The sequence below is a fragment of the Myotis daubentonii genome, chromosome 2 (assembly GCF_963259705.1).
Source record: "Myotis daubentonii chromosome 2, mMyoDau2.1, whole genome shotgun sequence".
NCBI classification, from domain to species: Eukaryota; Metazoa; Chordata; class Mammalia; order Chiroptera; family Vespertilionidae; genus Myotis; species Myotis daubentonii.
In genome coordinates this window covers 92,568,845-92,581,660 of record NC_081841.1, presented here as the reverse complement: position 1 = coordinate 92,581,660, position 12,816 = coordinate 92,568,845, and the positions used below count along the sequence as shown (strand labels likewise).

Below are 12,816 nucleotides of genomic sequence, written 5' to 3'. Positions count from 1 at the left end.
GCCATCCAATCAAAGCTTCCAGTAAATGACATTGCCATCTACCTAGTTACAAACCTAGGAGATATTCTTGAAACATGTCTTTGCCCCACATTCAAAGTCCTGCCATCTCTATTTTTAAAATGTGATCTTATGCCAATCCCTTCTCATAAGCCTATCACTATCTTCCTTATTTAAGCCATTATTGCCTGTGCTACTTAATAACCTCCAACCTCATGCCTCATTTCCTGTAGCCAGAATAATCTTTACAAACAGTAAATCTTATTATATTACTTCATGGATCCAAGTCCTCCAATAGCTTCCATTGCACTCAGAATAAAATAAAATATTCTTACAGTGGCCTGAGATGCCCTGTACTATCTGCCCTCTGCCTAGTTTTCCAACCTACCTTCTACAACAGCCTCCCTTGTCACTCCCTCCTAGCTGCATTGTCTCCCTAACATGTTAAGCTTGCCCTTGCCTTAGGACCTTTGCATTGGCTCTTACACCTATCCTGATCTTCCTAGTCCTTGCTCTCTCTCTTCTTGAGGTTCTTTATTGAAATATTACTTCTACAGAGAGCTTGCCACTGCTTCATGAGCCTTCCTGGCCATGTAAATCTGTATTTGTTAGTCTGTATCCCCTTTTCTTAATTTTCTTTAGCTAACATTATAATGTGTGGTTTCTCTGTTCATTATCTGTTTCTCCCATCAGAATGTGGCCTATGTGAGGTCTGAGACCTAGTGTGCCTCATTTATTACTGTGTCTCCAATGCTACAATATGTCTAACTCATAGTTGGAGCTGAGCAAATGTTTGTTGAATGAATAGATATCTTCCAACCCTTACCAACGGTGGGCTTGTATTAAGAATGATGAGTCTCCAGCTTAATAATTTTCTCCCAGTTCCTTAGCGGTCCAGTCTTGCTCTAAACCAGTGATGGCGAACCTATGACACGCGTGTGAGAGGTGACACGTGAACTCATTTTTTTGGTTGATTTTTCTTTGTTAAATGGCATTTAAATATATAAAATAAATATCAAAAATATAAATCTTTGTTTTACTATGATTGCAAATATCAAAAAATTTCTATATGTGACACAGCACCAGAGTTAAGTTAGGGTTTTTCAAAATGCTGACACGCTGAGCTCAAAAGGTTCGCCATCACTGCGAACACTTCTATTCGCTAGGGATGTGGCAAAGCTCCTGATCTTATCACCCTAATAAAGCCCCACATTTAGTAACCTGTGATCCCACTCAGCCTGCAGATCTCTTCTGGTAAGGCAATCGCCAAAAGCTGAATCGGGGCAAGTGCATCCACATGAGTCTAGGGCAGGCTCTAGGGAGATGACAGTCGCAGAGATGTTTAAAGAAGGAAGGGAGAGGGAGGTGCAGGAGCAGAGTAGGGAAGCCAGGATAGCCAGGACCTGGTCCGAAAATGTTTGTCAGGTCCAGCAGGTTATTTGTGATAGGGCAGTAACAGCAGCAGCTGCAATCACAGCAGTAGCAGCAACAAAAACAAGGGACTTGACAGTACTGTAGCGCAAAGCTTTATGGTTTCTTTATTTTTCTTTTATTTATTTAGCAATAAAGCAGTAGTACAGAAAGGTAGAATTAGTGGGATAGAATATGTGTGTGGAAAGCGGGAAGAGGGCAGAGCTTTGCTCCTAAAGGAAAGGCTGGGGTAGGGATCCTGAGGAGCGGCGAGAACAAATACTTTTATTTTGCTGTAAAGAAGGCTGGAGCCTGAATCTGGGGGAGGGACTTAACTAGTTCCGTACCCAGAATTATTGCACTGCCTGGGCAACCCCGCCGAGGCCCCTGCTTTCCACTAGCCACCGGGGAGTGGAGAGCTCGCAGCCATCGGCTTTGATTACAGAGGTGGGCGGCACAGGCAGGAGGTAAGGAGATCCGGTCGTGCGAAGGGGTGGTCCAACGCAGCGGGCGGGACCAATCGGCAGCGACTCCGGGCTCCGGCAGCTCCTTAGAGACTCGCCGCATTCCAAGTACCGGCTCTGCCGGCTGCTGGCTTTCGCGCCGCCGCCGCCGCCGCCGCCGAGGCGCAGCGCCCCTGGGGGCACTGCTGGTGCTGCATTCGGGGCACCACGCACACCCTGGCTGGTGCTGCCCTGCGCCTCTGTGCGGACCCTTTCCCCAAGAAGTTGCACGCCTTGCAAGTGGCCCTGTGGAGGCACTAGGCCGGGAAAAGAAGCTGCGGGAGGAGGAACATGGTGGGAGGTGGGCAGGCGACTTGCTTCTCAGAAGAGTCCCAATTAGCACCCGGTTGGCAGATCACCGCACTAAACCATGAAGCCGTTGGGGGTTGGCCATATTATCCGTATTTAAAAATAATCTGATCTTAAGAAAACTTGCAACTCCCGTCGTGGGTCAAAGAGGGACACACTCTCAACATCACCTCCTCGCAGTGACACGGTGTAAAACAAGCCCAGGTGACCCCCAACTGCAGAGCTCTCCCTCAAGTCCTCATCTCTCCGAGAACGGCGGGGAGAAGCGGGGTCGGCTCTGCCAAGAGCGCCCGGCGGGAGGGGCGGGATGGCACGCCGAACGCGGCCAACAAAGCGGATTATTGTGGGACTGCACAAACGCAACCCCGTCCGAGGAGTTTTGCCAGGAACACCGCCGCCTGCATTGCGTCGGATCTGACCACTTGAAACGTGCAATTCCCGGGGAAGGTCACGGCCAGGGACCTTGCGTGTGCGGGGCTGTGGGCCATAGGAGAGAAGAATCGGGTCTGCTTTTCTGGCAGAAGGAAAAAGCTGTGCTGGCAAGAGTGGGAACTGAATGCAACCCCCCTCTGTGGAACCACCCCCTCATATTTTCCATCTACCTCCTTGCTCCTGCCCTCCCCCGCCCTCCCCAACCTACGCCCGGGTGGGCCAATCGCAGCTCCGCATTCCAGGCGCTTTCTCAGGTTTCTGCTGATCTTGCAGCGCCCAGAAATGGACCGAGCGGACCGGCCACCGCTCGCATCCTGCCCCACTCGGCGCTCGTAACAGCTCCCGGCGCACCGCGGAGCCCTGGCGAGGTTCACACGGGGGTGCGGGAAGCGGAGGGCACCTGAGAGCCATGTAGACCCAAGCTTTCGCTCGCCCGCCTCCGTTGGGATCGAACCAAGGACTCCCAAAGTGTTCGGAGGGGGCGAGGGTGCCGTTTTCCGTCATTTGCTTCAGAGCCTCGAGAGAGGGTGGCATTTTGCTTTTCCGCCTCGCATCCTCCGGAACTCCCTGCACCAGAGAGAGGACGGCGTCTCCAGGTTGCTGACAGCGGGTGAGAATGGGGACAGGGGATGGACATTTCCCCGCAGTGGCTCAGAAAAGCGACTGTCCAGCTGAAGGGGCATAGGACCAGGGAGCGAGGGCGGCGAATTTGCCCCGGCGCCTCGCGGATGCGGCTGCGGCGGCGGCCGCGGCTCCCGCCCGGGTCCTGCCAAAGCGACCTGCCGCATTCCCACTCGGGCTCTCCTTCCACTCAGCACCGCCCCTGCGCCAAGCCGGCCGGCCAGGTAGGGGGCTCCCCAGCTCGGGGTTGCAGAAGCGGGGGTTGGGTGATAGGTGGGGGCAGCTGGGGGTGTGGGGGTGCTGCCTGGGACCTGGAGCTCCCCCAGCGCCTCCAGGCGCTTTTCCCCGGATCTCTAGTTTAACGAAGTTGTAAACAGATCGGCTGCGGGGCATTTGGGAAAGTGGGATGGAAGAACCCCAAACTTGGATTTCCGGGTGTCTGTGTGTGTCTGTCTGTGTGTCTGTCCAGCAACAGTCCAGTGCTTTCTGGAAAAAACAGGGGTCTGTGCTCATCGGTGTCTGTAGGTCGTCCCATCTGAATGCTTCTGATTTTCTACTTCCGTATCACTTTCTATTTCTCTGCAGCGTCCATCGATCGCCCTGGTGGGAGCTTAGAAGGCGGCAGGCGAAGAGGGGTAGGAGGGGGGAGAGCCGAGAAGCAGAGGGGGTGTCAGGAGAGGGGCTCTGCCGAGCTGGCTCTGCACCGGTCCTAGGAGGTCTCGCGGAGGGGAGGGGAGGCCAGGGTGACCCCCGAAGCGATGGCCCTGCCCTCTAGAACAGCACTGCGTTAAGGCACCTCGAACCAGGACGAAACACCAACCCTCCCCCATCCCAGCTCGCTGCAAAAAAAAAAAAAAAAAAAAAGCTGCACCCTAGGCTGTAGGCGAGGGGTTTCCAAACTCAGCCAAAGGCAGGGTGGAGGGAAAGGGAACCAGAAGCAAAGCGACAGATCTCTGGACCTGCGCTCTTTGAAGCCCCTCCCCCCTGAGCGTGGGGGAGACGCTCACTCCGGTGGGGGGGGCGCTTGGGTCCCCCCCACCCCTCCCCTCTTTGTCCTCCCCACCGCCGGCCTTCTCCTGGCCTCTCTCCCCTGCACGTGGCTTCCACCATGACGGTGATGTCTGGGGAGAACGTGGACGAGGCGTCGGCCACCCCGGGCCACCCCCAGGACGGCAGCTACCCAAGGCTGGCCGACCACGAGGACCACGAGTGCTGCGAGCGCGTGGTGATCAACATCTCCGGGCTGCGCTTCGAGACGCAGCTCAAGACACTGGCGCAGTTCCCCAACACGCTGCTGGGGAACCCCAAGAAGCGCATGCGCTACTTCGACCCGCTGAGGAACGAGTACTTCTTCGACCGCAACCGGCCCAGCTTCGACGCCATCCTCTACTACTACCAGTCGGGGGGCCGGCTGCGGAGGCCGGTCAACGTGCCCCTGGACATGTTCTCCGAGGAGATCAAGTTCTATGAGCTGGGCGAGGAGGCCATGGAGAAGTTCCGGGAGGACGAGGGGTTCATCAAGGAGGAGGAGCGCCCCCTGCCCGAGAAGGAGTACCAGCGCCAGGTGTGGCTGCTCTTCGAGTACCCGGAGAGCTCGGGGGCCGCCCGCGTCATCGCCATCGTCTCGGTCATGGTCATCCTCATCTCCATCGTCATCTTTTGCCTGGAGACGCTGCCTGAGCTGAAGGATGATAAGGACTTCACGGGCACTGTCCACCGCATCGACAACACCACGGTGATCTACACCTCCAACTTCTTCACGGACCCCTTCTTCATCGTGGAGACCCTGTGCATCATCTGGTTCTCCTTCGAGCTGGTGGTGCGCTTCTTCGCCTGCCCCAGCAAGGCGGACTTCTTCAAGAACATCATGAACTTCATCGACATCGTGGCCATCATCCCCTATTTCATCACCCTGGGCACCGAGATAGCTGAGCAGGAGGGGAACCAGAAGGGCGAGCAGGCCACCTCGCTGGCCATCCTCAGGGTCATCCGCTTGGTAAGGGTTTTTAGAATCTTCAAACTCTCCCGCCACTCCAAGGGCCTCCAGATCCTGGGCCAGACCCTCAAGGCTAGTATGCGAGAGCTAGGGCTGCTCATCTTTTTCCTCTTCATTGGGGTCATACTGTTCTCGAGTGCAGTGTACTTTGCCGAGGCGGAAGAAGCTGAGTCGCACTTCTCCAGTATCCCCGATGCTTTCTGGTGGGCGGTGGTATCCATGACCACTGTAGGATATGGTGACATGTACCCTGTGACAATTGGAGGCAAGATCGTGGGCTCCTTGTGTGCCATCGCTGGTGTGCTGACAATTGCCCTGCCCGTACCTGTCATTGTGTCCAATTTCAACTATTTCTACCACCGAGAAACTGAGGGGGAAGAGCAGGCTCAGCTGCTCCACGTTAGCTCCCCTAACTTAGCCTCTGACAGTGACCTCAGTCGGCGCAGTTCCTCTACTCTCAGCAAATCTGAGTACATGGAGATCGAAGAGGATATGAATAATAGCATAGCCCATTATAGACAGGCCAACATCAGAACTGGCAATTGCACCACAGCCAACCAAAACTGCGTTAATAAGAACAAGCTACTGACCGATGTTTAAAAAACCAAGCAAACAAAAAAGCCCCACTTAGCAGCTTGAAAGACTTAAAAGCAAAACAAAAGCCCTGGTGACCCATGTCACTCTTTGTCGCTACTTTACTAGTCTTTGAAAGCTCTGTTTAACTGTCAATGCATTATTGCATTGTGGATTTTGGGGATGGCCAACCAGAAGCTTTCAAGATCCATTAAAAAAAACCTATTTTCATTTTATTAAAACTGGGAAAAGAAAGTGTATTTTATAAAATTGGTTTAAAAAAATTCAGTCCATAAGCTAGTCTAGGTAAAATAAGATTCATATGCTTCCCCAGACCGAAACATTTGTAATCCTTGGGCTTCTTTAACTTTTTCTTTTAACTAAGAACCAGGTGATCACTTAGAAATATAAAATTAAAAGTTGCATGGGACTCCAATAAAAAAAATCTTTGCAAACTGCACAGTACATTTAAGACAGTGCATCTGTTGATATATAATATGATATACCAGCTAAAGTGGGTAATGGACAAATGTTATTTTGGTCCACTGAACTGCATATTATAAGGTGGGGAAAAAAAGCAAACAGAATTACTTAAGACTGGTTCACAAAGCACCTTATCAATCTGATGCTGGTCCTGGTCTTTAGGGGTTCTCCCTTTGTCCCATTCTCCTTCTATTCAAACTATTCTCTAAGAAATAGATTAAAAAAATAATTGATTCATCTGCAGTGCTGCTAAGTTTCTCAACTGCAGGTGAGCCCAACACAGGTCTTGTCTCACTGGTCCTGTACCCTGACCCCTGGCCTCCAGAACTGGATGTAAAACCTTAGCCTCCTTATTGCAAGAGAGCACAAATGGAGTTAAATGTAAGCATATTTGATTCTGATATTTATTTTACAATCGCATGCCGAGAACGTTAACTCAGACAATAGGGGATAAGCTTACGTTTGAATCGACTCTTCTAAAAATAGATCCTTTTTCATTTGCATTCACCAAAAGTGCACTCCTTTATTTATTAACTATTTTCTTAGCAAATAAAGTACTGTATTTAAGTGCATATGTTAGTCAGATGGGAACAATAACTTTTTGGAGCTCAAAGCATGTTCTCTTATTCAGCATTATGGCCTATTTGATTAAGGTGTACCTTGAATTAATTAATGCATGATTTCAGTAAAAAAATAAAAATAAATAAATAAAAACTACAAGTTTGTGGGATGAAGGGCCCAAAGAAAAAATTGGGGTGGGGGTGGGGGTGGGTTAGGGTGGGGGTGGGGGGTACTCAATCAATTTTCCTGCCTTTGCTCAGGGAAATGTCAGGTTTCTGTGCAGGTGTAGGCAGAGAGAGAACCAATATGCCCATTCCTTAAAGGGAAGCTATATGGAAAACTAAGTCATCAAGGTATATATATAGCAACACCTAAGAACAAGAATTATTTCTAGCTGAAGATAAACACAAGCAAAACAAACAAACAAAAAAAGGTGCAATACTGCATGTTTTTTGGTGCATTCTTAAGATGTAAATGAAAATGTTTATCTATTGTATGCATCCGAAGCAGAGCTGATTTCTTTTTGCAGTCATGATTTGAAGTCTGTAAAGGCTTTAGCCCTTCCCTTGAGTCACCCTGAAGAAACTTAATCAATTGATTTAATAGTTGCTTAGTGCCTTTATCCTGTACCCACAGCGAACTGCAGAAAGTGCCTCCATTAACACAGCTGAGAAGTTATGTAACAAAGAGAGAAAGGGTTGGGGCACAGATATTTTGCTTTTCCTGTTTCCATCCTCGCTGTCTCACTATACCACTGTGAGAAGACCACACCGCCTGAGCCCTGGAGAGGAGAGATCCAGGAGGGTGCTGTTTCTCTGGCCATCCACTGGACTGAGTCCCTTTGGCAGCCTGATGTGGGATGTAAAACTGGGACCTGAGACCTAGCTTCGAACTGGACATGAACCATGAACTCGTGTGTTTTTTCCTCTCCTCCACCAGAGCCAAGATAAACTTTTTGGGAATTTGTTTCCCATTGAGGGCCACTCTGGACATTCAGGGCTTCCTCAGGTCCCATGCAGTGTTTTTGTGCATTTCTGTATTCCTCTGTCAGCAACAGTGCTTTGCAGATCTCTGATAGTCTGATCTTTCTGGCATCATTGTGCATATGGGGAGGAACACTCAGTTCATAACATTTCCTAGGCCCTCCCTCCTGGTCCAGTCTCTTGAGATATTTCCTATGATGCTCCTATGATCTTCCTACCTGGCACTCACTTCGCAGGCGAAGCATCTCCCAGAACCCAGCCCAGAGAGCAGCTGAAACCCTGAGCCTAGCCGAAAGAGAGCCACAAAACGCAGGCCTCGGGGGCCACCAGCTGTCCACCCATGGAGAGGCACTCACTGCCTTTTTAAGGACACCAAGTGGGGATCTTCATTCTGCACTTAGCATGTGGCTGCCTACTGCTGACCACCTTGCATTTCTGTCCTGCTTCTTCTGGGAATCTTCCCTTTACCCCCATTCCTTTTTCACCTCATCCTAGAACTATCAGTGAGGCAATACACGAAGAAACTGGAGTGCCACCCAGGCTGGTTCACTCTGTTGAAAGAAAGAACATGGATATTTTATTTTCCTATGCTACTCTGTGGATCTGTAAGACTAATGTAACATCATGGAAGATGAGGAGCCAAGGACTGCACACATCTGACCACTGCATAAACCCTCCCCTGTAATGTTTCCTTCTCTTTTGAATCTTGACTCATCTTGGCTATTCCTTTCCTACCTGCTTCAAAGTTCCCAGTTGGGAAAACATGCAACCGCCTCCAAATTTCTGGGGATATCGTGATCTTTTAGTTAGACTCTGAGATCTAGGACACGCAGAGCTCGAAACGCTGCACTCTGTCAACAGCAATAATCCGCTCAGTACTGTGGGATGGATGGGTCAGAGGATGAGAAAACGGGACCAAGACTGAGGAGATGAACTCTGGCTGCCTGGTATACCTCTCATAGTTAGATGCTGGACTGGTGATTCTTCTGCATGTGTGACAGGAAAAAGTGCTGCATGCAGTGAACCTGTTGGCCTGGGACTGGGGATGAGCTGTTGTTACGAATTTGAGTGGTAGGGGGAAAATGAATGCTGCTCCATCTGCAGCTCACTGCAACCAAGTCAGTAAGAATGAAGTATAGCGACTGTGTAGCATAGGCATGTGAAGTTTCACAAAGCTCTCACCCCTGCACTGTAATGTGCTGAAATGTTTTTGTAGACCTGAAGGTGCACTTAACAAAACTGCCTATTTAGTAATGACGATCTTTTGGTTTACTTACTCATATTTATTTTGTCAGGCTTTTTCCCTTCCCACCCCCTTCCTAAGTCTTGAGCTTTAATGGCTCATATCCTGAGTACTTGTTTTCTCCCGAAGGAGAAGACTTCTGACATGCTGATAGCCATAGCTCAGCTCTCCCAGTGTTTGGGGCCCTAGTTCAATAGGGTGACAGTGGAAGGGCTGGGTCACACCAGGGCTATTAGCCATCCCAGAATCTCCGAAGTGGTTAACTCACCTCAAGTGATCTGAATTAGAGAGACCAAAGACATTCATTTCCTCTGTCCTCAGATTTGTAGAAGACAGATTGTCACCAGGAAAGGTTTTTGTTTTTGCATCTCCTCTTCCCCATCTGTGCACAGCCCTCCCTCGTTCCCCCTTGAGAGCTGAGTTTCAATTATCAGTTAAAACAGTTCATTGAGAATGTGTTAGCAAGTTAGCCTAGCAAAATCAAATGAACCAATAGCTAATTCTTTCTTCTGAAGTCTGGCCAATGGACAATCATTTCTCTAAAATAAAATTGTGTAGTAGGTTTAGGCTCCACTGTGGTGGAATCAAAACACCTGCGACATCACAATCTTGACTCACTTGAGAGTTTTTTAATTCCTTTAAATGGTAAGTGGGAATAGATTTCTTTAAGTAGATATTTGGTTTAGTCCATAAGGGACCTTCTCCACATGGTGTATAGTTAGAGATTTTTCAAATTTCTTAACATCTGACACATCAGTACAAAATTTTCCAACCCTCCCATTTAATATAGGAGACCTCAAAACATGCTTTTTAATAATTTTATGACTGATTTTTCCTTGTTTGGGAGATCAGCTCAAACAGAAAGGAGATAGAGAACCTCAGAAGAAAGCAATTTCCCATTTCCTTTTAGGAATGACTTATTCCTGGGAGTGGTGAGAATTGGTGGGTGGTAACCATCCAGAGTATGAAATTGTTAGAGAGAATATAAACTACCAAACAGCCGTTTTATCTTCCCATTTTTTCAAGGAAGGATGAAGTATCTTAATGTATATGTTCATTTCAAGAAGACAAATAAACTACAGTTTTCAAACCAGACACAACCCAAGTTCACTTGCTATCTCAGGAGGTGGTTCTCGCCCACCATGCAATGTATTGGTACTTGTATTTATATTATGGAATTTCAGGGTATGCGAACATGTCCAGCATGACTCAGGTAAACCTTAGAAGAATGTACATTACTTATCATTTTTTTAAAGAAGCGAACAGGAGCTGAGTTAACCAACACTGTTCCATTACCTTGGGTCACTGTGTGAACTCATTCAGGGTATAGGTGTAAGGTTTAGAGGTCTTGAGATCAAATGCCAGTCTGTGCTCAGGCAAAATGACCTTGGGCTTTTTTGGGAAGTCCAGTGTGTATGTAAGGGGTGAAGCTGCTGACCTCAGGACTATTAGCTTTAAGGAGATTAGCCCTGGTCACCATGACTTTCATTTAGGAGCTAACTAGGAGTTTATGACATGAGACTTCAAAGAGTATAGAAAAGTTTTGTACCATAATCAGAGAGGAAGAAATGGTATAGGGAAAAACAAAACAAAACACAAAATCCCTTGCAACCTTGCAAAATATTCCAGGTCAAAAGTTGTCTCCCCTCCACACCTTGCAGAAATACTGTTCTCTTCAGTGCACTGTGCTATGCAGCAGCTCTAAGTAGACATCATGAGCTCTAGATGACATACCTCTAATAGTAAAGGTAAAGTATTACCAAGGCTAAAAATAACAATTGAGTGTATTAATTTCAAGTGCACCATCAGGACAACAAACCATTGAAGCTGAAAAAGCATTCTTTTATTTCTTGAGTTTGCCAGTTGCTTACCCCGTGAGTTGAGGATGTGTCTCTTGTTGGCCTACTGTGCATCCCCTGCCCTAACTGTCTAATATGTCAGGTAGAGGACACTGAATGTTATGAATTGAGAACCTTATTGAAGCGCATAGTTTTCATCTATGCAATTTTACTTGCTTCTGTCACTTTATGATCTGTTCATATTTGGCATCAATTAAAGATAATTTTTATGGATCTTATCAAGGGATATCTTGACTGCTTTTTGGGTTTTTTTTTGTCTCATGTTTAACTGGCCTTTTGGGAGCTCTTTCGTGTAGGGTTTCTTTAAATAACATGATGGATACAGGTTTTATTTTCTTTGAAACTCCTGAACTTCCATTTCTTCTGTACAAGGAAATATGCAGAAATACTGTTGAATTCTGACAATACATTCACAATCTGGATTCAGGTAAGATCCCAAGGAGACGCCTTTGGAATTTGGTTTATGAAAGCAATCAGGACCGAGCTTTGAAAAAGGAAAAAGAAATGAGACTCAAGGGAGTAAAGTAATTGATTATATTCACTTAAATTGTTTTTTATTTGAAACTGTATTTTTCATTCATAGTCTAAGCTTTTCAGGAAGGATAATTGTGTGTGTGTGTGTGTGTGTGTGTGTGTGTGTGTGTGTAACAGTGCTGTAGTCTGTCATCAAATATCTTGATGGTTACAATATGGTGTTGGAAGTGCTTTTGATGAAGAAAAACAAAATGATTCCTAGCTGTTCTTTACATGGACTTTCCCCACATAGTTCTATGTGTGGTTATCATGTCTTTCTTCCTGTTGGCTTTTTTAAATGACTTGGTGTATTTCCTTTTGATTCTTCCTGAGATTTAGAAGTTCTCTTTCCTTCCTTGTGAATATCATATTTTATACAATCTCTTTTATGTCAGAGCAAGCAGGGTTACATGCTTTATGATATGTTTCTGTTATATGCCAGTGCATTGGGTGGTTGGGCTGGTGTGTCATCATAGAATTATGTTGCATTGTGATGGGTTAAAATTGTAAGATTTGGAGACAACTCTTGTTTTTGCTGTAGAAATTACTACTGAAAGTAGACCAGGAGGCTAAGCAGGCTGTCTATGACTTTTTGTTCTGGTCAGAAAATAGGCCAAGCTGAGTTAGACAAACAGGGGTATGAGACAGCTAGAGCCACATCAATGATAGTGGGCAAATGAGCCAGGACATTCACAACCCTGAGAGTTTGTCTCAAAGCTCAGCCTTGGAATGATTTTCTTGAAACAGAAGCAGAACCATCCAGGTAGCTGCAAGGCTATGGGTACTACTGGGAGCTTTATTGTTTACAGAGCTTCAAAAAAGAAGGCAAGTCAGTTTTAAGGGAGACCAACCAGAGGAGTCAAGAACAGAGAGCTGCTGCGATCTGATCCCAGCCACTTCGCCATAGGTAGGGAAGCTGGCTGCTGCTTCCAGCAGTCAATGTAGTCTTGTCAAGACCCCCACCAGACTTGCCTGTGAAGGGAAGTCTAACCCTGAGGCTGGCTTGCAGATGTAGGACAGCATGTTCGCATTGCACGACTGGAAAGCAGCTCTTCGAACCAGCTTAAATGTAGGTGGTAATTGAAAATATCCTATTTAATTAATTGAACCTAATATACCATCAATTTTAAGATGTATGTTTCCTTAAAGAGAGAACATTGGCAGTTATGACCCACCCTTGCACTGATTCATCCCGATTTTAGAGATATAAACGGAAAAAAGAAAAGCACCCAAAAGGAATCTTGGAATCAATGATGGACTACAGTGATGCTGTTTGGCCCCCCTTTGTTTCTTGATGTGATAATGGGTTTGAATTGTAAACCCATAAAATGTG

General features: G+C 47.2%; 1 protein-coding gene across 1 annotated transcript; it reads left to right on the top strand.

Moving 5' to 3' along the window:
- Window positions 1-1,857: 1,857 nt before the first annotated feature.
- On the top strand, window positions 1,858-11,193 carry KCNA1 (potassium voltage-gated channel subfamily A member 1). Its single transcript, XM_059683812.1, has 2 exons — window positions 1,858-3,496; window positions 3,858-11,193. Exon 2 carries the CDS (start codon window positions 4,381-4,383, stop codon window positions 5,866-5,868), a length of 1,488 nt encoding a protein of 495 aa, XP_059539795.1. The 5' UTR covers window positions 1,858-3,496; window positions 3,858-4,380; the 3' UTR covers window positions 5,869-11,193.
- The last annotated feature ends 1,623 nt before the right edge of the window (window positions 11,194-12,816 follow it).

What these genes read in the sequence shown, in the direction of transcription:
- KCNA1 (XM_059683812.1), top strand. Translation starts at nt 4,381, where the DNA reads ATGACGGTGATGTCTGGGGAGAACGTGGACGAGGCGTCGGCCACCCCG.